This window comes from Chiloscyllium plagiosum, chromosome 25 (assembly GCF_004010195.1).
Source record: "Chiloscyllium plagiosum isolate BGI_BamShark_2017 chromosome 25, ASM401019v2, whole genome shotgun sequence".
Lineage (NCBI taxonomy): Eukaryota > Metazoa > Chordata > Chondrichthyes > Orectolobiformes > Hemiscylliidae > Chiloscyllium > Chiloscyllium plagiosum.
Window position 1 is genome coordinate 17891498 of NC_057734.1, and position 24632 is coordinate 17916129.

A 24632-nucleotide genomic window follows, 5' to 3' on the forward strand; every position below is an offset into this window, starting at 1 on the left:
GCTACAGAAAGGACAGAAAGGGAGGCAAGAGAGGAGAGGGAGTGGCATTTTTGATAAGGGATAGCATTACAGCTGTACGGGGGGGGGGGGGGATATATTCCCGGAAATACATTTAGCGAAGTTATTTGGGTGGAACTGAGAAATAAGAAAGGGATGATCACCTTATTAGGATTGTGTTGTAGACTCCCTAATAGTCAGAGGGAAATTAGAAATAATTTGTAAGGGGATCTCAGTTATCTGTAAGAATAATAGGGTGGTTATGGTAGGGGATTTTAACTTTCCAAACATAGACTAGGACTGCCAAAGAGTTAAGGGTTTACATGGAGAGGAAATTAAGTGTGTACAAGAAAATTTTCTGATTCAACATGTAGATGTACCTACTAGAGAAGGTGCAAAACTTGACCTACTCTTGGGAAATAAGGCAGGGCATGTGATTGAGGTGTCAATGGGGAGCACTTTGGGGCCAGCAACCATAATTCAATTAGATTTTAAAATCGTGATGGAAAAGGATAGACCAGATCTAAAAGGCCAATTTTGACAGTATTAGGCAAGAACTTTCAAAAGCTGATTGGGGGCACATGTTCGCAGGTAAAGGGATGCAGGAAAATTGGAAGCTTATGGAAGTGAGATAATGAGAATCCAGAGAAAGTATATTCCTGTCAGGGTGAAAGGAAAGGCTGGTAGGTATAGGGAATGCTGGATGACTAAAGAAATTGATGGTTTGGTTCAGAAAAATAAGAAGCATAAGTAAGATATAGACAGGATATATCGAATGAATCCTTGGAAGAGTATAAAGGCAGTAGGATTATACTTAAGAGGGAAATCAGGAGAGCAAAAAGGGGACATGAGATAGCTTTGGCAAATAGAGTTAAGGAGAATCCAAAAGGTTTTTACAAATAAGGGTAAGGACAAAAGGGTAATTAGGGAGAGAATAGGGCCCCTCAAAGATCAGCCTTTGTGTGGAGCCACAGGAGATGGGGGAAATACTAAATGAGTATTTTGCATCAGTGTTTACTGTGGAGAAGGACATGGAAGATATAGAATGTAGGGAAATAGATAATGACATCTTTAAAAATGTCGATATTACAGAGGAGGAAGTACTGGATGTTCTTGAAACACATAAAGTGGATAAATCCCCAGGACCTGATCAGGTGTTCCCTGGAGGTCTGTGGGAAGCTAGAGAAGTGATTGCTGGGCTTCTTGCTGAGATATGTGTGTCATCGATAGTCACAAGTGAGGTGCCAGAAGACTGGAGGTTGGCTAATGCGTTGCCACTGTTTAAGAAGGGAGGTAAGGAGAAGCCACGGAACTATAGACCGGTGAGCCTGACGTAAATGGTGGGCAAGTTGTTGGAGGGAATTCTGAGGGACAGAATGTACATGTATTTGGTAAGGCATGGATTGATTAGCGATAGTTAACATGTCTTTGTGTTGGGAAATCATGTGTCACAAACTTGATTGAGTTTTTTGAAAAACTAACAAAGAGGATTGATGTGGACAGAGCGGTAGATGTGATCTGTATGGACTTCAGTAGGGCGTTCGACAAGGTTCCCCAGGGGAGACTGGTTAGCAAGGTTAGATCTCATGGAATACAGGGAGAATTAGCTGTTTGGATACAGAACTAGCTCAAAGGTAGAAGACAGGGTGGTGGTGGAGACTGGAGGCCTGTGACCAGTGGAGTGCCACAAGGATTGGTGCTAGGTCCATTACTTTTCGTCATTTATATAAATGATTTGGATGAAAGCATAAGAGGTATACTTCGTAAGTTTGCAGATGACACCAAAATTGGAGGTGTAGTTGACAGTGACGAAGGTTACCTCCTATTACAACAGGATCTTGACTAGATGGGCTGAGAAGTGGCAGATGAAGTTTAATTTCGATAAATGCGAGGTGCTGCATTTTGGAAAAGCAAATCTTCGCAGGACTTATACACTTAATGGTAAGGTCCTAGGGAGTGTTGCTGAACAAAGAGACCTTGGAGTGCAGGTTCATAGCTCCTTGAAAGTGGAGTTGCTGGTAGATAGGATAGTGAAGAAGGCGTTTGGTATGCTTTCTTTTATTGGTCAAAGTATTGAATATAGGAGTTGGGAGGTCATGTTGCGGCTGTACAGGACATTGGTTAGGCAACTTTTGGAATATTTCATGCAATTTTGGTCTCCTTCCTATTGGAAGGTTGTTGTGAATCTTCAAAGAGTTCAGAAAAGGTTTACAAGGATGTGGCCAGGGTTGGAGGATTTGAGCTACAGGGAGAGGTTGAATAGGCTGGTGTTGTTTTCCCTGGAGCGTCGGAGGCTGAGGGGTGACTTTATAGAGGTTTATAAACCATGAGGAGCATGGGTAGGATAAATAGACAAAGTCTCTTCCCTGAGCTGGGGGAATCCAGAACTAGAGGGCATAGGTTTAGGATGAGAGGTGATAGATATGAAAGAGACCTAAGGGGCAACATTTTCATGCAGAGGGTGGTACATATATGGAATGAGGAAGTGGTGGAGGCCGGTATAATTGCAACATTTAAAGGCATTTGAATGGCTATATGAATAGGAAGGGTTTGGAGAGATATGGGCCGGGTGCTGGGATATCTGGTTGGCATGGACGGGTTGAACCAACGGGTCTGTTTCCATTCTGGATATCTCTGAGACTCTATTTCAGGATACAGAGCTCGATATGGGCATGATAAATATCAGGAAGTTCTCAAAAAGGTTTGGGCAAGATGAGATGTACTACCATTTTGATAAATGTAAGGTAATTGGTGAAGCAGGAATTATTGTACGTATAAAAGATGAAGGAGTACACATTAACAAATGATCTTGTAATTATTGATCGATCATTGCATGTTTTCAGACAAATAAGCTGAATAAAAACAAAATAAAAATTTGTAACTTTCTACAACCAACTCCATCAAAAATTGATCTCAACATGTGACATCTTTCGGAGGATATCGGGTTACTGATAAGTTTAACTGCTGGACATTCTCACCAATCGGTGTTCTTGTGACTCCAGCCCTGCTTTGTCTGTGTCTCTGCACTTTTTTGTGTTCACTTTCTTCCTTATTTCTATACTCTTCCTCTGCACATCTGCCTCTTTTCATGTTCCATTCCAATGCACTCACTTTTGTTTGCTGTATTTTTTCCCCCACTTTATTCTGTCAGTCTTTTTCTCTAAATCTGCTTCCTTCTGTTTCATAACTTTCAGTCAGCCTGTCCTCTTTTCTGCAATTGTATGAGCCCTTCTGTCACTATGGTGTTTCCTCAATCTCGTATGTCTTTTTCAGTCCTTTCAATATTTCACCCCTCTTGCACTGTACATATTTATCATGTTATCTGCCCTCTGTGCATTGGTCTGATCTTATTTTAGATGTCATTCTTACCTTCCTTACTTCATCTTTCTCTGTTCATCTTTCTTCATTTTTTAAAAAACTACAAAGAAAGAAGATATTTTGTTCCAATATACCCATGCCAACTTTTTGTCATAACAATCCCAAAATTAATCCCACTGCCTGCTTTTTCATGCACATTCCAGTGTCAAAGATGCAGTAATTCTTCATGTTTTCTCAGTTTCAATCAGGATGTAAGCTGATGGCTCATCATCGTTATTGTTCCAATCCCACAATCTTCCCTTATTCACCCTATCAAAACGCTATGTAATCTAAAAAGTTATATTTAATTTCCCTTAACGTTTCCTCCTGTAGTACATGAAGTTAAATCCCTTATTCAACATCTGCCCATCCCAAAATAAAACCATTACATCATTTTTCTATCTCTCTTCTTCCTTCACTCCAAACCTCTGAAACTTACACTGGGTATCATGTACTTTAAAAACCTCAGAACATCAAGTTATTGAAAAGAAATATGTTGTCTCAAAAGTTGAAACTTTTGTCACAGCTGGACAGTTACCCATGCAGTATCTCCATAGAGACAGTTATCCTGTTACCAGGTCACCCCCTGTTTACACAGAGTCCTTGACACTGGTCCAGCTCCAGAAGAGCCAGCTCTCAGAGTGAGCAGAACCTCTGACACTCCAGTTTATTCTTTTTTCTTTTAATCTCTTGTTTATCCTTTTTTTTTATCCTACTCTCATTGCTACTGAAATAACTCCACAGAGGGTGATATCTCATCATAAAGGGTCACCCCCTGTTTACACACAGAGTCCTTGACACTGGTCCAGCTCCAGAAGAGCCAGCTCTCAGAGTGAGCAGAACCGCTGATACTCCAGTTTATTCTTTTTTCTTGACACTCCAGTTTCTTTTTGAGAGACACAATGAAAGACACAATGTGTATGAATCTTTATTAAATTTCCACCACCAGGAAGAAACACCCAAGTAGCCAGTGACAAGTAGTGCCCTTCACATCAAAGGGCAATGCTGCGTGATCAAACAGTGAAGGGGAGGGCAGGGATTAAATCAAAATAGAGTTGGAGGGGAAGTAATGCACTCCACTCCCTGTGGCGCCCATCTCTCCCTGAACAACTCCAGGGTGTTGGTGGACACCGTGTGCTCCCTCTCTCGGGACACCCGAGCTCTAACATAACTGCGGAAGAGGGGCAGGCAATCGGCCTAAAGACCACACTCCAGTTTATATTTTTTAATTTTATTAAACAACTCACAGTTTACAAAACAATTAACATTAACAGCTGTATGCAGAGAAACCGAAATTTTACAAGGGAGAGGAATGGCAAAGCCAAGACCTAAACCCTGACATTCAACCGGTTTTCAGGGAATGAGGACAAACCTCAAATCCCAAACACTCCAGTTTTTTTTCTTTTTTTTTTACTGCTAACCCCCAAACTACTGCCTAACTGCGGTAGTGCTTATTTTTTCCCCAGCACCCATGGTGTGTGTGTGTGTGTGTGTGCAGATGTGAGACACAGTGAGAGACACAAACTGCGCGAATCTTTATTCAATTTCCACCACCAGGAAGATAGGAAGACACCTGAGTGGCCAGTGACAAGCAGTGCCCTTCACATCAAAGGGAATGCTGTGTGATCAAACAGTGAAGGGGAGGGCAGGGATAGACTCCAGTTTTTTTTTCTCTTTTTTTTTCTTTTTTTTTTCTTTCACACAAGCCAGCCCTCAGAGCGAACAGAACCAAACTTCACACAGACAGTTGCCTGAGGCAGGAACCGAACCTGGGACCGTGGTGCTGTGAGGCAGCAGTGCTAGCCACTGAGCCACCTGTGCCACCCCCACTCCAGTTTGTCTGTCAGCCAGGCATCCCTGATTGGACCAGATTAATAGCCCCAATCAGGCAATTCTAAATCTGAGGTCACCTGGTTGATCTTGTTCAATCACAACAACCAACATCTTGTCAGTTTTAGCCACTTGAGCATGAAAAGCATGTCATTATAAATTGGTTTCCATTCTTGCAAAATAAATCAGATTTCATGAAATTATCACCTGTGAAATTTACACAATGTTATTGATGATTTTGTCCGTTTCAAAATTGTTTTCAACCTAAACTAAAGGATGTTAGGAATGTCTGGTCCAAATTGAAACAACTTCATCAAACCTTGTATCTGACCAACTTGGAGTACTAACTGAGATTGTCTTCATTTCTCCAGAGACAATTACAATTTCATCAATTGCAGCACCATGTCAAGGTTAGATGTGTTGAATTCAATTTGATTTCACTAAAAAATTGAATAGAATAATTCAGGTCTCAAAAGGGCTGAGAGGTGCATATGCAGACAGTAGGTTATTTCAACTGCTTGCAGGGTACTTGTGGAAAAAGAATTAAAATTAATTTGTCTTAAGTGAAACTAGGCATTTAGAAGACTATTTCCTGTTTGTTGATTTGGAGTTTCCACCTTCCTTTAGTTTAGATTGTAATTAATGCAAGTGGAAGGTATACCATTCAAAGAATCTTACTCACCCAAACAAAATGGCAGTTTGCAGTGGACACCCAACAAAGGACAATATATTTGTTCTAAGAAGGCTAGATTAAAATAAGACTGGGATCAGGATTCAATCTTAAATTAAGAGTGATGATGCTCTGCAGCTCTGGTGCCATTGGAGGTCTGTGAACGGTAACCAGCCTAGGTTACATTGGGGCTTCTGGAATGAGTTATCAAGAGATTTCCACTGGGAAATTGGTTGGTGCCCATAATGGGATAGATTGTACATAGTCTGTGGAAGGGAATGATTTGATGACTGCTTAACTTTCAGTTGTTCATAATGTTTTATTTTAAATTTAACTCTTGAGTAATTTGTGTTTAAAATTAATTGGATTATTTTTGTCAGTCCTCTTTTATAAATTGTCACATTTGGTAGCAGAGTAATTTAATGAAGAGGAAGGGCGGCTGGTGAGCCCCAGCACTGCTGTGACTCCACCTTGACTAGGTCTGTGATGGAAAGATCCATGGCTGGTCTTTATACCTCACTATCAATTGAGGCCCTTAGGAGGGCAGTTAATGTCCACGTTAGGTCCTCATGCCATCATCACTGATATTAAACCAGCTGTCAGCTCGCCATGCAGAGATGACAACAGCAAAACTCTACATGGGATCTAGCAGAGTCATGGCTGAGGAGTTGCTCATTCGAAGACAAGTGATGATTAATCAAGGAATCTCGCATCTGGCATAGGGGCTGGGAGTGGGGGATGGGGTGTGGTGGAGAAGGGGCTCTTACTGAGAACTGTCTCCTGCCCTTGTGAACAAATTTCATGCCTCTCCTTCCTTCAAGCACCCATCTCCAGCCATCACTCTCCTCTCGTATTCCAGAAGGGAAAAGAACAGTAAAACCTATGAACGATGCATACTGGCCCAACCACTTTGTTTAACTCAGAATTGAGTTCCATTAAGTTTATTTCCAATTGTTGCTGGTTGGTTGTTCTCTTTTGCTTCTGGATTGGAATCCAACAATAATTGTATGCCTTGGTTGCGTGTTGTATCATCAGCAGTTCATGCTCCCCCAGTGGCATTGTTCAATAAAACCTCTGGCCCCTATTGAACCAATAGCTCTCAACAGACCGAATGTGCACGACCAGGATCTTTTGATTCCAGGCTAGGTCTGTCAATGCCTGCTTTATATATGAATGCTACATAATTCAGTAGGCCTTCACAAAAGGAGGTGATGGGAGACCTATGGCACCTCTTCAGCTGGCTTCTGTGACCTCCTTCACATCCATTCAGTCCAGCACTCTGTGTGTATTGTATAAGAACTATACCGTTCCAGGAATTGATGAATGATGATTCTGTGAGTGACACTGATTGTACTGTTACCTTCCATTTGCTACTTTCAAGAGATTAAAACCGTGTCTGCCAAACAAAAATGGAATAATGTATTATTTAAGCAATGACTTGGAGGTGCCAGTGTTGGACTGGGGTGGACAAAGTTAAAAATCTCACAACACCAGCTTATAGTCCAACATGTTTGTTTGGAAGCATTAGCTTTTGGAGCGCCACTTCTTCGTCAGTTGCCAACCACCTGATGAAGGAACGGTGCTCCAAACGCTAGTGCTTCCAAATAAACCTATTGGAGATACCTTGGTATTCTGTGATTTTTAACTTATTTAAGCAGGCATCGCAAAATTCTGTTACTAAAACAAAATAGCAGACAAACATTAACAATTGCACCTGTTTGTGAGCAATGAACTCAATGAAAGTATTACCCTTGGTGGAATACACAACTCATGGATTAAGATTTGTCAGTTAGTAATGGATGAATGATGTGGTAAATCTCACTGGGAATGGTTATAGAATTGGGAATAATTGGGAAGCTGCCACTTACATTGTCTCTGTCATTCTTTGCAGGCATACTTCCGACAGGGTGTTGCTCTCCAGTATCTCGGCCGCCATGCAGATGCGCTGGCTGCATTTGCATCTGGGCTGGCCCAAGATCCAAAAAGCTTGCAGCTGCTGGTCGGGATGGTGGAAGCTGCTATGAAGTCTCCACTACGAGGTAAAGTCATAACAATTCTGTAGAAATAATCGTTAGACCGCTGAGCAGATAATATTAGTCAGCATTCGGTTATCCAAGTGCAGTGAAATCTCTCTCCCTCTGTCTCTCTTTCATCATGCGCATAACTTGCAGGAGACTCAGTCTACCTGTTCATTCTTTTGAAATAATAGTTCAAACAGCTTTAGTGGAACACTGCAACAAAAGATCAAGAAGTCAATTGAAACATACAATGGAAATTTATTAAATTTAAATTGAAATGCCACTATTAGGGGTGATGATCCATTCCAGCCCAGGTGGGGCCCACTGAACCCAAAAGACCTGCATTGTACAGTCCACTGAACTCTGCATTCTCCCCGTCCACGGTCACCAGAATGTGGATGGAACCAAATCTTGCTCAATATTCTTAGAACAGCAAACTTTAACAAGTTAGACTATCCCCAGTGGGGCACTGTGACAGAAACAACAAATGGCTAATGAAAACTTACAAAACAGAAACTTAGCAAATGAAAAGAGCATTGTCCAGGGTGAAAGTGCACCCCATTTCTAAAGTGCTCACTTGTCTCAAAAGGCCTCCATTGTGCCGGTGAACACTGTATTTTCACTCTCCACAGACACCTGAGCATGGATGTAACTGCGAAAAAGGGGCGGACTGTCAGGTACTATGGACCCCTCTATAGCCTGCTGCATTGATTACTTAATGGCCACATTGGCCAAGCCTATCAGTAGGTGAAGGCCTTATTAACTAGCAGTATTGGAGGACAAACCACCACTGAGTCCTTAACAAGAAATGTCTTCTGCAACAAAATTTATTGCATAAGAACATTAGGTACAGATTATATTAACTTGTTAGATGTAACTGCAAAAGGCACTCAGGAACCAGAGGTGAGATATCTGACCCCATTGTGATCTTGTGAAAAGTAATCGTTTCTCCACTAAAGGACAGCGATGGCATCAGATTACAGTCTCCTAAAGAAACCCATAGTCAAGGAAATTGGATTTAAAGAAAAGAGGTTGAGGAGAATATTTTTTCATGTAGTGAGTCATTATAGTCTGGAACCTGCTGCCTGAAGGGACAATTGAAACAGATTCAAAGGTAATATTCAAAAAAGATATTGGATGAATACTTGAAAGGAGCATAATTGTAGGGCAAGAAGGAAAGAATATGGGGTGTTGGATAACTTGGATAAATGTTTCAAAGAGCCAGCATAGGCACTGTGGGTAAAATGCTGTGGATGCTGGAAATCTGAAATGAAAACCAAGTGCTGGAGAAGCTCAGGTGATCTGGAAACACCTGTGGACAGAGTTAATGTTTGGAATTTGATATGACTTTTGACAACTTCACAGATTCAGGTGGTCTGGAGGTTTTAGTTTCTTTGGTAGAAGATATTCTTTTTTTTAACTTGCAAGATTGATAGGGCTTTGGCTCAGGGACTGTTGACCTTGATTCTGATCTTTGCCTTGATTGGTTTGTGAATGACTTTTCCACTGAATGATCTTTTGGATGTCATTCCTGATAAACTTGGTAGTTGGTCCATTACCTTATTTGAAGGACTTTTAATCTCCTGAATTTCCTTTGCAGAGGACCTCCTTCTATTACCTCAGGTAACCAATAACATCACCTTGAGGACCTCAAGCCCATCATCAAAGCTGCCTGCTCGGGTGAAACAAGTGCTTTTATCCTTGCAATATTCTGGAGTTTCAGACCATGCAATTTCTTCATTTTGATTGTGCCCTGGAATTTGTGGACTCTGGCCTGGCTTCCATGACATTGCATCTCAGTCATTTCCATTTCGTTCAAACAAATCTTTCCTCTCTGTTTGCTGATAGATTCATGTAGGCTCTTTATTTCAACGTATTCATTTGGTTAGGTGTCTTCATTTGCCCACCATGAATGTCTTCCTGACAAAAGAGACATTTTCATTACTCACTAGAGAACTGCTGAATAATTAGCATTATGCTAGTCACTTGTAGTTGTAATTCTTTAGAAGCAAAGCATTGAAATATTAATGTCAAATGATGATCTTAAATACGTTCAAGAACAAAGTCGCATCTGCGGTATCCATTTTGTTCTGCGTACTATTTTAGAAACATATACAGGAGCATAGAAACTAGGAGCAGGAATAGGCCCATTTGGCCCCTTGATTCTGCTGCATCATTCAATATGATCGTGATTGATCGTTGAGCTCAATACCGTAATCCTGTCTTCCACCAAATCCCTTGATTCCTTGAGTAGCAAGAGCAAGATCCATACCTTCTTGAAAACATATAATGTTTTGGCTCCAATCACTTTCTATGATAGTGAATTCCACAGGCTCATCACTCTCTGGTTGAAGAAATTTCTGCTCACCTCAGTCCTGAATGGTTTATCTCTTATACTTAAACTATGACCAGTGGTCTGGATTCCCCCTTCTTACATCTAACCTGTCTAGTTAGAATTTTATTGATTTCTATGAGATTCTCCCCTCATTTGTCAAAACTCCAGTGGATACAATCCCAACCAACTCAATCTCCCCTCATACATCAGTCCTGCCATTCCAGTCATCAATTTGGTAAATCTTCAGTGCAGTCCCTTCCTCTGATAAGGAGACAAAAACTACACACAATATTCCAGGTGTGGCGTCACCAAATCCCTGTAAATTTGCAACAAGATATCCTTATCCCTGTACTTCAATCCTCTCAAGATGAAGAGCAATATACAGTCAGTGTTCTTTACTGCCTGCTGCACCTGTGTGCTTACTCCCAGTGGCTGGTGCACGAGGACAACCAGTTCTTGTTGAACATTCTCTCCATTTGCAACCATTCAAATAATAATCTGCCTTCCTAGTTTTGCTATCTGAACAACTTCAGCCAGAGATTTTGGAATGAGCTCGTAAGTTGTACAGCTCGTTTTTCTCAGTATTTGCTTTTTCTGGCAACCTTTGCTCCTCTTGGCCTTGTAACCTGTGCTCTGTGATAATAGGAGTCAAAAATGCTTCCATATCACCTCTGAAATCTTTCTGTTGAAAGTACAAAACAATTTTCTTACATCAACATAGGTAATTTCAATAGATTCTTTCTCCTTTTGGATTTTAACATGATTCTAGGAAGCCTTGTGAAAGATTTGGCTCACTGCACTTTGACTGATTAGACAATGAGGATGTGTTTCTGGAGCAGTTATTCAGTTATTTCTTGAACCCCTTCTGTATTTTAAGGCTTTTGAGGTCAAGACAAACATACTAGCTCAAAAGCAAGAGGTGTTGATTGCAAATTATGTAAACATTTGAACTCTCATTACATTCTGTATTGTATTACCTTCATACCTTGACTTTTGTTGGGCTGGAATAACCAAATGATTTGCTCAACTGCCAGGAGTTCACTTACAGCACCGAAGAGATTATTGAGATTACACCAGTGTGAAGAAACCTTCTGAAAATCCAGAAAGGTCTTCACTGAACAAAGGAAAACATACATTTTTACTCACTTGTTTCATCCCGCCTGTAACATTTACAAACCAGTGATATTATTAATTAATTACATACATTTCTAGTTAAGCTAATCCTATCACTGAATGGCTAGAGATGGAGAGACTTGTGATCAATCCCCAGTCCTCCATGGTCTCATGATGTTTCCTTGTTACTCTTACCTCCCTCCTTGGGGCTTTTCACAATGGACACTGTATTCAAGTACATTTATCCCAAGCATTGGCCAGTTGCACCATGTTAACTGCCAATTAATTGGATATTTGCCTATCTCCTTTGAAATTCCTTATTAGCTTCATTATAGGAAATATAAAAGAATATTGGTTTTTACTAATTGCTATAATTTCAGTTCCAGCAAAGCTATGTGGTTACGCCTAATGTTAGAATTCTTTACTTAACAAGTTGTGAGCAGTTTCTTTCTTACCATTTTTACTAGACACCCCTCTATTTATCCTCAGATGTTTTATAATGTCACAGAGTCATAGTGAGGTGCAGCATGGAAATGGACCCTTCAGTCAAACTCATCCATGCCATCCAGATACCCGAAATAAAATTAGTCCCATTTGCCAGCATTTGGCCCGCATCCCTCTAAAACCATTCCTATTCATATACCCATCCAGGTGCCTTTTAAATGTTGGAATTATACCAGCCTCCACCACTTCCTCTAGCAGCTCATTCCATACATGCACCACCCTCTGCATGAAAAGGTTGCACCTTAGTTCCCTTTTATATCCTTCCCTTCTCACCTTAAATCTATGCCGTCTAGTTTTGGACTCTGCTACCGTGGGGAAAAGACCTTGGCTATTCACCCTATCTCTGCCACTCACTATTTCATAAACCTCTATAAATAGCCCAGTCTACTCAGCCTCTCCCTATAGCTCAAACCCTCCAACCCTGGGAACATCATTGTAAATCTTTTCTGAACCTTTTCAAGTTTCACAGCATCCTTCCTATAGCAGGGAAACTAGTGTTGCATGTAGTATTCCAAAAGTGACCCAACCAATGTCCTGTACAGCTGCAGTGTGACCTCCCAGCTCCTATACTTAATGCACTGAACAATTAAGCATGCCAAACATCATCATCACTATCTTGTCTGCCTGCGACTCCACTTTGAAGGAACTATGAACCTGCACTCCAAGGTCTCTTTCTTCAGCAACACTTCCCAGGATTTTACCATTGAGTGTATAAGTCCTCCCATGATTTGCCTTTCCAAAACGCATCACCTCACATTTATTTAAATTAAACTCCATTTGCTGACCCTCACCGCATTGGTCCATGTGATCAAGGTCCCATTGTACTCTGAGGTAACCTTCTTCGCTGTCCACTACACCATCAATTTTAGTGTCATCTGCAATCTCCCTAACCATACCTACTATGTTCACAAATCATTTATATAAATGAGGAAAAGCAGCAGACTCAGCACCGATCCTTGCGGCACACCGCTGGTCACAGGCCTCCAGTCTGAAAAGCAACCCTCCACCACCATCACCTTATGGATTTCTAGAATCCCCTTTTTGACCTCCCGATCTTTCTCTCAAGTATAGGCTACTGGCTTTATTTTCTCTGGAATCACCTGTCTTCTACCTTAGAGCCAGTTCTGTATCCAAATGGCTAGTTCTCCCTGTATTTCACCTTGCTAACCAATTAACCAGAGGAACCTTGTTGAATGCCTTACTGAAATCCATCAAGATCACGTCAATTGCTCTGTCCTCATCAATCCTCTTCATTACTTCTTCAAAAAACTCAAGTTCGCGAGACAAAATTTTCCATGCACAAAGCCATGTTGACTATCCCTAATCCTTGCCTTTCCAAATACATGTAAATCCTGTCCCTCGGGATTTCCTCAAAACTCGCCGATCCCTGATGTCAGGCTCACCAGTCTAGTTCCCTGGCTTTTTCTTACTTTTCTTGCAATGTAACTTGCTTGATCACCATGAATGTGGTGGCATTCAACATTTGACCTCTGCACCATTGCTGGAAAGAGGTAGCAATGTGCATCATCTACAATATGCACTGCAGTAATTCACCAAAGCCCCTTTGACAGTATCTTCCAAACCTTTATTTCCGAAAAGAATATGGGCATGAGCAGCAAATGCATTGAAGCACCAGCACCATGCACCTGTAAGCCAAACACCATGTTGACTTTGAAGACTAATATTAATTTCTTTGTTGCTGAGTCAAAGTCCTGGAACTCTGTTCCCAACAGCACTGTGGCTGTTCCTACACCACAGGGACTGCAGCCATTTAGTAAAGCAGCCCTCTACTACTTCCTCAAGGGGAGTTAGTGGTGGGCAAGACATACTGACCAAGCAAGTAATATCCACATCTCATGAATGAATACTAAAAATAATTCTCACAGAGAATTCTGTTCCTGTTGTGGAAACAGAATCTTTGAATCCTTTCAAGGCAGATGTAGATAGATTCTTGGTGAGGCAGCAATGTGCAGCTGAGGTGTAAATCAGATTAGCCATGATCTTATAGAGTTGATCATCTGACTTTTGCAGTGTTTAATTAAAAGTATTGATTGTAACCTGTGATTTGCTTTTAGAATCCCTGGAACCAACCTATCAGAAGCTACAGAAAATGAAGTTGGACAAAAGCCCTTTTGTTGTCGTATCTGTCATTGGCCAGGAGCTTTTGACAGCAGGACATCACAGTGCATCTGTAGTTGTTCTGGAAGCTGCCTTGAAAATTGGAACGTGCAGCTTGAAACTTCGTGGGTCAGTGTTCTCGGCTCTAAGCAGTGCTTACTGGGCATTAGGGAATACAGAGAAGAGTATTGGCTATATGCAGCAGGACTTCGATGTAGCCAAGACTTTAGGTAAACACTCCAACTATTGTCTTATAAATTAATTAGAATTTCTGAAAGATTTGATGTTTTAAAATATTCAAAGTTCGCAGCATCAAAGAAAGTAAATCCAGGCAGTGTGAAAAGGTTTATGCTAGTATTCATTCTACATGTATATAAAGATATAAAGTACTTTCCTTCCAAGTATGGGTCAAATTTAATAAAAAACTAAATGGAAATGTATTTTCCTACAGATGTGGAACTGGCTCCAAACTTCCAACATATATTGTAGATAGTAGTTCTAATGATTACATTGCTGATGTACCTTTATGACGGATGGGGAGTTCTTGGGGTGGATGCGAAGCTATTTTTTTCGTGCAGGTGTATCCTGTCCTGTCTCTAAGCAGCTGTAATGTAGTAGAGGGATGCAATAGTACACCATCTCCCTTAATTACAACTTGAAAAAGGTGATAGAAGAATCAGTTGCTTTGACTTTACGGTTCAGCTGCCATAGTAAGTGAACATTCTTTTCACAAAACATGATACCAATTTTAAATCGTTGTTCTGAAGTAGAATTGTAAACAAATAAGCCTGCACTTGAAACGGATATTTACCACCAGGTAGCATGTACATGCATAGTATTTATGGGTATATGACACTGATAATATTACAATGAACAATATTTTTGAGGGTGGAATGCATGTGCATGTTTATTCAGAATTTTTATTTTTGTATCACTTAAGGATGATCATTACATAGAATGGAAATAGTGGCAAAATTCTTTAGCTAAAATAGTGGCAAAATGTTTCCAGCCTCTGAATGATGCAGGTCAAGGTGAGCAAGTTATGAAAATCATGAGATGGCCAGCGAGGAGCTTCTCAATGTCAAGGGAAAATGTCCCATCTCGCAACCAAGTGCTGAACAGCAAGACCAGATTCTCATTAGTGAGTGATAAGTGGCTCAATTGCTTTTATTAGCACACATTAAAGCTGAAGTCACCATAGTCTTACCAGACCATAGGGTTACTTTCTCATTAGAGAGAGACACGTCAGCATGCCTCAGTGAGGGAAGAGGTTGAGAAGGAGAATCCCTCCTGGTAACCTCAGCCGGTGCAGGAGTTGAACCCAGACGTTTGGCATTGCTGTGCATTGCAAACCAGCTACCAAGCCAACTGAACCCCCGAGCATATATTAACATCTCATTATTACGTAAACTCATTAATATTTAGTTTCCTACTCTCCCACTCGGCAGATGGAAATTAAATGGTGACAATTCTCAACATTGAAAATCCTGGTACTGCAGCTCACCACTTGCTTCCCTCCACCTCCGTCTTAGACCTGGCACCACCATCTTGGGGCACACAACACTACCTGTAGCCCTCACCCATGAAGGTTGATATCCAACAAATATCAACTTCAGCATGGCACATCTCTTTTCCAATTCCATTGTGGCTCTGCACTTCAGTGCCGCACTTTGGAAGACCCCTGTACCTTTCATTGCTGCTGCCAGGACAGTTTGCATGCAGGAACAAACATCTATTTCATGGATTTGACCAGGATGCATCTCAGGGCTGTTGGCTAGATGTCTTCCATGCTTACAGCGTCACTGCCTTGCTTGCATGGCCTTGCCTTTTGGTGCCTTGTCCCTGAGACAAATCCTGTTGAGTATTTATATTTTGCTATTTAGTTCAGTACAGATTCAAAGCCAGGCGGCTGCTATGGTTGTTCGTGGTGATCAGTCAAAGTGGGGGAGTTGTGCTGTTTTTATGGCAATGTGACGCTTAGATCGCGTGCCAACAGTCTATGTGGCAAACACACTGCATGTATATCAGCCAAGTGACCATGCCTCAAAGTCTAAGGGAAATGGTTTTCAATCAGGTCAGGGTGGTGGGGGTGGGTGCAGAGGCCGTCCATCAGGGAGCCCTAATACTGTAATGAAAGACCATCATACAATTCTAGTCCAGAGGTTAGACATAGTAGGCCATCCCCATACAGTGGACACAGCCAAAAGGACCATTTCACAGTGATCCAGGAGCAGGCCATGGTCAGTCCTGAAGGTCTCTTGCATAAAAATGGGGACTTAAAGTCAGTTGCAGAGCTGCACACAGACCAATCAGTAGTCTGGCCGACCAGCCGTTCAAGGCCAGTGCCAGGGATCCTGGGATATCCAGGCTATGGCAAGAATGTCTGCCTACACTAATTGGGAGAATAGGATGAGTGGAGCACTATAAGACTGTACTGCATAGTTAATGAAGCAAGTTTGGAATGATAGCTTGATGCCAAGCTTTGCAGATAGAATCCCTTCATGAAATGCACCAAAAAACGACACTTATCTGATTCTAGTTTGATTCAACCTCATGTCTTTAGCCAGTCTTCAAACACTCCAGCTCTTTGGTCAGCATATTGCTTATTCCTTACATGAAGTTAGAGATTAAACAATGGAGTCACAGAGGAAAAGAAAGATTCATCTTGTAACCACCTTATAAATATCACTCAATGATAGAATATTGCTGCAAATCTTAAAATAAATTATTAACTTGGTAGTATAGTAAAATGAATTGATGTGATGTGCAGTACAATGAAATATTGGGATGTTAAAGGATACATTTCATACAGAACTGCTAGATGCCATTGTTCTGTATATAAAATCCCAAAACCACTTCGATTAGATTACAATTTAACTCACTGCCACAGATCCATCATTAAGATTTCATCTGGCTACTCTCTGGAGCAATTATGGAAGTCATATTTGTGTAGATTTCCTCCTTTTGTAAAATTCTAACACTACTTTACAAATATTCCAATTTTGCTATATACTGAGCAGAGAGGACTTCACAATCCCATTTCAAATGCTGTCACTGGTAGTCAGTTATCAGCAGGCTTATGAATATAAATCATTTGAACTCGAGTCAATTCCAGTCTATAATTTGCTACTGGGTATTCAATATCTGGTCATCTCTACATAATTTTAAAATGTTCTGTTTACCATGTTTTTTGCCCGTCACTATTTAATACTGTGTAACAAAAGAAATCTGTGCGGTACATTCACTTGACTGGCTTAAATTTTGCATTCATAAAGTAGTGACAACAATATAAATCAAATCAATAAATCAAGTGGGTCCAAGTCCAGAACTACCAGTGAGGAACTACTATGGTCATAATGAAAGTAATGAATCAAGTTTGAGCAGTCAACAAAAGCTGCCAACAAAGGAAGGGGCAAGAACTGAATGGCTTGAAATACATTTTGACTGCTGTATGTAATTTTTCAAAGAAATCTACAAATTTCTTGAGAAAGTGATTATCTTAATTTATACAGTTGCCTTTTGTAGCTTTGAAATGCCAATGATGTACTTTACACAAGGGCTCTGTCCACCTGTCTCGTTCTTTCTCTCTCTCTCAGAATTCTGTGGTTTGAGTTCCTGTTACTTCCCAGAGCTGTCATGCTATCATGTAAATGAGGAATCTGAATGAAGTAGCCAACTAGAACCCTCAGAATATCTCTGTCTGTAAGCAATCTGCAAATTGTCATTTCCAGAATATAATTAGCCTAAGCTTTTTTTTGCGTCAAATGAACAGTACCAAATTTTCGAGCTGCAGATGGGGAAACATAATATGCCAGGATTTTCTTCTTAATAATATACAAGATTGACTACCCAGAGAGCATGCCAGATCTTTCTTTCATAGGTCTGTTCTCCTGCCCCTCTAGCTATGGAAAAGAAATGACAAATTGCATTAAAACTAAGAAAATAATTGTTTTGTGTTGATAGCTTTGCAGTACTTTCCCTAAATGAAATCATCAAAATGAACTGAAGAAAATTTAAGTGACGGATTGCTTTCCAGAGGTATTAGTATGTGTCCAGATTTATTTATGGAATTGTGGTGTCTGAGGGGCACACGGTTATTTCTTCAAGTACAGGGGATGAGGGAAGTATAATTCACATTTGAAGTTCATTTTCAGCAATCAGTGATATGAGACATGATGAATATTTTGCCTTGTTCTTAATCTCCATTGGTTACAGCAAAGTGCTGTTTGACTAATATATTTCAAAAAACCAATCGATGACATTTACTGCACTGTCAAGCCACTGCTTTTCAAACATCTTCAGAAGCAAACATCACTTTAGTATATTGTAAGATTTGATCATTTTGTTATATTGCTGTCTGTGTCGAGGAAGTGTAAATAAAGTCAGTTCAATAATGGCTGTGTGCTCTGGGTCCGTACATTTATTTTACTCGGTGTAATACAAACAAAGAAGATAGCGACAATTCTGAGATGGAACTTAGCTTTCTGTTGAAACATTAAGGGCTAGCGATACATTTTTGTATCCTTATAATCATTGTGATTCATCTTAGAACTCCCAACTTTGACTTTTAGGAAGTTTGAGCAATTTGTGCTTTGCATGCACATTGTGTTCAGGGACACTCAGCCAACAAAGGTACATAATTTTAAAAATGGCACTGAAGGCATATTTGGGGACAGTTCAATTCAAATGGAATTCAACCATGGCAAAAAGGTTTACAACTGAAATTATATTTGGCTTACAGTGAATAAAATGAGATTTGAAAGGTTGAAGAGGTTGTTCCCGTATCCATTGGCCTTTAGAAGAAAGAGAAGCAATCTTACTGAAACATATGAGATATTAAGGAGACTTGATTGGATGGATGTCAGGAGGGTATTTGGTCCTGTGGGGAATAGTAGAACTAGGTAATACAGTTTAAAAGTAAGGGGTCTCCCTTTTAAGACTGAGATGAGGAGATTTCTTTTCTGTCAGTGGGCCATTCATCTGTGGAATTCTATGCTCCAGAAAGCAGAGGAGGCTGGCTCATTGAATTTACTCAAGGCTGAGTTAAATGGATCTGTGTTTGACAAAGGAATGAAGGATTATATAGGCTGGTTAGGAAAGTGTCTCTTGCCTCTTTGAGTATCTTGCAAATTGACCAGAGGAACATATTTGTGGGAGTCCTACCGAGCCAAAAATTCTCTCTAAGCTTTTGTGTGAAGGCAAAAAGCTGACATGGAAGGAAGGTCTCACTCAGAAATTTAGTTGCAATTGTTGGCATGATTGCCACTAACTATTTAATTGCCCCCATTTCCATTCAAATTGCTATGCATTTGGGAAATTTGGTGATATCCCGGTAGCATGCATTAGCAGTGGAAACATTCATGCTCCAAGTCACACTAAAGCACAAAAGCTTGTGGTAAATCCAATGGTAGTTCAGGAGACTGGAATTGCTCAAATGCATGTAGGACAGAAATGAAAGCAGAAGTTGATGCTATCAAGCAGGAAGACCAAAGCAATGACAGAGAGCAAGAAACAGCATATTGGAGATGAGAGTAATAAGGTGGAGGATATAATTACAATGGCCACAGTAAAATTCAAGTCAGAGATTTGTGCCTTACTTTTGTCATTGATACGGCTGCAGCAGTAGGGGGAGTTATCTCAGAAAATGTGTATGAGAGTCTTTGAGTCACATTCCCACGTGCAAAGCTAGTGATTAGTCATTGCATTAATGGTATGCCATTGTTAGGTCAAGATAGTGCTACAGTGGAATATGATGCTTCTGATTATTTGCCAGTGATGAGAAGAAATTGGTTTAAGAAGGTAAGGATATTTATTTTTTATTTATGATATGTACCAATGATAGCATGTCTGGTAATGTGGAAATACTGAGTGGACGTTGAGTGAGGAGAACAGAGTGATAAAGTTAGCCGTCGATATGATATTAAATTTTAAAAGCCAGGAGATAATGCAAGTACATCTTAAATTTGAAACTTCTTGTGAAGCCTGATTCATTCTTAACCACTGGTACTTGTGACTTAATTTACAACAAGGACATGTGAGTGTCTGCTAGAGAAATTAATTATGAAGTTTGTAAGACAATAGTGCATAGTAAAGTGCCCAATTTAGTCATGAATAGCTGGCCTAAGGAATATGAAGATGAGAAATTGCAGGAGTATGTCACACCCAAATCAACTAAGCATCAATCAAAGCTGTCTCTTCTGAGGCTAAAAATAATTTCCTGCCAGGGTTTAGAGAGAAATTTTCAGAAGAACTTGATCATGGGCAACAGGATAGTTCATATGAATGCAGAATATTTTCAGTATTCAATGGTAGACACAGACATTGAAGAGTTGTGAAATATTGTGAGCAAAGTCGCAAAATGAGAAATGATCCAACCAAGCTTCCTTTCATCGTATGGTGAAACACAAGAAGACTGTGGGCACGTATACATTTTATCTTTGGTGTAGATACAGGTTGAACCTGTGCCCAGTACTACAAGTGTCAAAACTATAGAGATTCAGAAATGTTAGTTTGCAGTTAATGTGTTTCCAGAGATGCTAAAATCAGATAATGGTCCACAGTTTCTGACTAAAGAGTTTAGCAAGTTTCAGAGTAAAAGTGGGAGTCAAACATACTCATGGCATCACCATATCACCTAGCGTCAAATGGTGCAACAGAAAGAAGGGAACCAATTCTGAAGAAATCATTGCAGATCGATTTGCTCGGTGACAAGTTAGACAGTTAACTTCAATTTTTCCCTTCAATACAGACAAGACAATCTTCTGTTCTCTTTCAGAATAACTCCACATTCTGTAACTGGTTGCTCAACTTAGGTGTTCATAGTTAAACATGCTAACAGACAAGGTTGATTTCGCTTACGTCTGATATCAAGAGCAAAATAAGAGAAAAACAAAACAAGGGTGAAGATAAATAGAATCATAGAGATGTACAGCATGGAAACAGACCCGTTGGTCCAACTCGTCCATGCCAACCAGATATCTCAACCTAATCTACTGCCATTTGCCAGCGCTTGGCCAATATCCCAATAAACCCTTCCTATTCATCTACCCATCCAGATGTCTTTTAAATGCTGCAATTGTACCTGCCTCCACCACTTCCCCTTGCAGCTCATTCCACACACGTATCACCCTCTACATGAAAAAGTTGCCCCTTTGATCTCTTTTATATCTTTCCCCTCTTATCCTAAACCTATGCCCTCTAGTTCTGGATTCCCCTCCCCAGGAGAAAGACCATTGTCTATTTACCCTATCATGCCCTTCATGATTTTATAAACCTCTAAAATGTCACCCCTCAGCCTCTGATGCTCCAGGTAAAACAGCCCCAGCCTATTCAGCCTCTCCCTATAGCTCAAATCTGCCAACCCTGGGAACATCCTTGTAAATCTTTCCCGAACCATTTCAAGTTTCGCAACATCTTTCCGATAGGAAGGAGACCAGAATTGCACACAATATTCTAAAGGTGACCTAACCAATGTTCTGTACAGTCGCAACATAACCTCCAAACTCCTTACTTAGTGGTTTGACCAAAAAAGGAAAACATACCAAACGCCTTCTTCACTATCCTATCTGCCTGTGACTCTACTTTCAAGGAACTATGAACCTGCACTCCAAGGGTTCTTTGTTCAGCAACACTTCCCAGGACTTTACCATTAAGTGTATAAGTCCTGCTCTGATTTGCCTTTCCAAAATGCAGCACGAACAGAATATTATTTTGTGATGCATATGTCCACTGCTGGTCAGAAATGATGAAAATCAACCGAGACGAGAAGTATGCAATCAAAGTTGTTGTAAAGACACTAGGTGCATTCCTCCTTGTCATGAATATTGGAGAAATACTCTATTAATAATCATCTATAAAATTTGCATTAGAGAGAAGAAATGACAAAGGGAAAGCATGATATTCCTCCTAGTCACCAAGGACTGAAAATTAACCATTATCACAAAACCAACCAGTGAAGCAAAGGTCTTTGGTTAAGCCTGATCATTCGATGTCACAGTTCTAACCGTTAAGCGTTGTTGTAATCAAAGTCAAAATTTAGAGTTGTCCTAGTCAGAGCTGTTGAGAGAGCAGAATCAAACCAATAGAAATGGAAAGAAGCCAGATAGAACAATCAAACTTACTTCGAAAGTAAGAATCAATAAGTTGGCCTTAAATGATTAATGACAAGTTAAAATAAATGTCTGTTTAAGTGGAAATTCCCCGTTAGTATCAGTCATGTATATTATGATAGTGATTAACAATAAGCATCTGGTCCACACTGCTAAATTTTTAGGAATTGTTGATGTTCGCTTGATTATTTTGTATTTTAGAAAACTATGTACATCTATCATTTAGCCATTCAAAAGATTTTTTTAAAAATAGAAAGCAAGTTGAGTGCTTTTCAAGATTTGAGAGCTTTGTTATATTGTACTCCCGGTTGGATAAGTGATGTTAGTTTACTAATGGTTTCGTGTTGTGGATTCACATGTTGATTTTACTCAGTGCAATACACAACAGTTACTGATGGGATATTCCACATGGGCATTTTTCAGAGCTGCTTTTGCTTTCCATTCGAAGAAGTCACAACATGGCAGTGCAGAAGTAGAAGATGCTGACCTCAGCATTTATATATTTGTGTTTTGAGATGTACTGGTCAGATTTGTGGTGTCTCAATTTTATAGAACAAGTTACAATGAAGTTTTTTTTTAAAATTCGGTGTTAAAGCCTTGGTTTCTTGTTAGCTTTGCAACAATGAAATTATTTGCCCTTTTCCCAGGTGGATAAGTAAACATTTGATGCCTTGAAAAATCATAGAATTATAAAGTGTTACAATCTGAAGGAGACCATTGGGCCTACTCTGCACCAGTTCCCAAAAGATCTACCCAACTTGTCCTGATCTGTAGCCCTCTAAGTTCATCACTTTGAGATATACATCCAACTCTCTTTGAAACCTCCTGTGCAATTCACTGTCCCAGGAAGTACATTCCACATCCCAGCAGCGCTCTCAGTAAAGAAGTTATTCCTCATCTCACTCCTTGCTCTCTTGCTGATAATCGTGAAGTTGTGACCCTGTGTCATTGATGTACCAACTAGTAGAAACAGAATATCCTTCTTTACCCGGTCAAAATTGTTTGAAGACCTCAAACCATCATCTCTCAATCTTTGCTCCAAAGAGATTAAGCATAATTTCTCCAATCTCTTCTTGTACCTAAAATTCTGCATTTTTGGTATCATTCTCATAAATCTCCTTTACGCTCTCTCCAGGACTTAACATCCTTCCTTAAATAAGGTGTCCATCCAGAATATACTTACTGCTCCTCGGATGCTGCCTGAACTGCTGTGCTTTACCAGCACCATTCTAATCTAGACTCTGGTTTCCAGCATCTGCAGTCATTGCTTTTACTCCAAATGTAGTCTGACCAATAATTTGCAGAGGTGTAGCATCGTTTCTTTGCTTTTGTGCTTTATGTCTCTATTAGTAAACCCAAGGATCCTAAATCCCTCCTTAACTTTTAACTTGCCTGGCCACTTTCCCTCAGCTTCCTGTACTCTCAAAGTGGTACCATTGAGTCTGTATTGCCTCTCAATTTTTTTTCCACCAAAATGCATTATGCCACGTTCCTGTGCATTGAAATTCATCTGCCAGGTATCTGCACATTTGGCAAGAATGACAATGTGCCTCTGAGGTTGCTGAGCATAATCATAATAATTCACTATTTTCCCTAGCTGAGTATCACCTGCAAATTTAGAAATTTTGCTCTTAACACCCATCTCCAAAATCACCAATTCTCACAACTATATTTGTCCTGCAAATTTCCATAATCTGCCTATAAATGCTGTCTTCTACTTCCTCTTTTCTGTTTGGAGATCCATAATAAATACCAAACAAGGTCACTGTTCTCTACGTGTTTCTTACCTCCAACTATCTAAATTGTAATTCAGGAACTTTGTCTCATTTAAGGGCAGTAATACTTTCTTTCTCCAAGACTGATACAGCACCTTATTTTTTGCCCATCTTGTTTCTACTAAAAGCCTTATAACCCAGGATGTGAAGTATCAAGTGCTGTTCTGGCTTGAGCCATGTTTCTGTCAGTGCTACTAAGCTTCCAGTTTCCAAATTTTGTACTTTCTTTCTCCAAGACTGATACAGCACCTTATTTTTTGCCCATCTTGTTTCTACTAAAAGCCTTATAACCCAGGATGTGAAGTATCAAGTCCTGTTCTGGCTTGAGCCATGTACTGTCAGTGCTACTAAGCTTCCAGTTTCCAAATTTTGTTCATTATACTCTGTGCATTTAATTACTTACAATTTAACCCCGTTCTTATCTCTTTCTTGCTCATCATTAGGTAACCATTTCTTTGTTCACCATCAACACTCAAGCCTTCCCTCACTTCCTTTTCCATTTCTGAACTTCTCTCTTCTGCCCTCTCTGGTACTTCAAAAATTAGGCCCGTTAGTCAATCCACCCTCCTGCCTTACAAGATTTATTTTAACAATAATAGTAATTATCCAGTAATTAGCTTCAGGATGTGTCTATTTAAATAGTTTCTTTATCTAGAGTAACCAGAGTGGCCCTAACTGAAACAGCTATGTTAACAGCAGAATGTTACAATTGTGTTGTTATCTCGGCCATGTAAAATTAGCTAGTTCTCTATATGAATCATCCTAACTATCTTGTTTAGAGATCTGTCTCACTTCTGATGATCAGTT

General features: G+C 40.1%; 1 protein-coding gene across 5 annotated transcripts in view; it reads left to right on the forward strand.

Annotated features, from left to right (window-relative positions):
- Nucleotides 1-24632, forward strand: part of ttc28 (tetratricopeptide repeat domain 28) — a 745244-nt gene that overhangs the window by 425739 nt on the left and 294873 nt on the right. For all 5 annotated transcript variants that reach the window (XM_043715612.1, XM_043715614.1, XM_043715613.1 and 2 more), the window contains 2 exons: nt 7746-7893; nt 13900-14172. In XM_043715612.1, coding sequence (XP_043571547.1) covers nt 7746-7893; nt 13900-14172 — 421 coding nt within the window. The remainder of the gene's footprint in view (nt 1-7745; nt 7894-13899; nt 14173-24632) is intronic.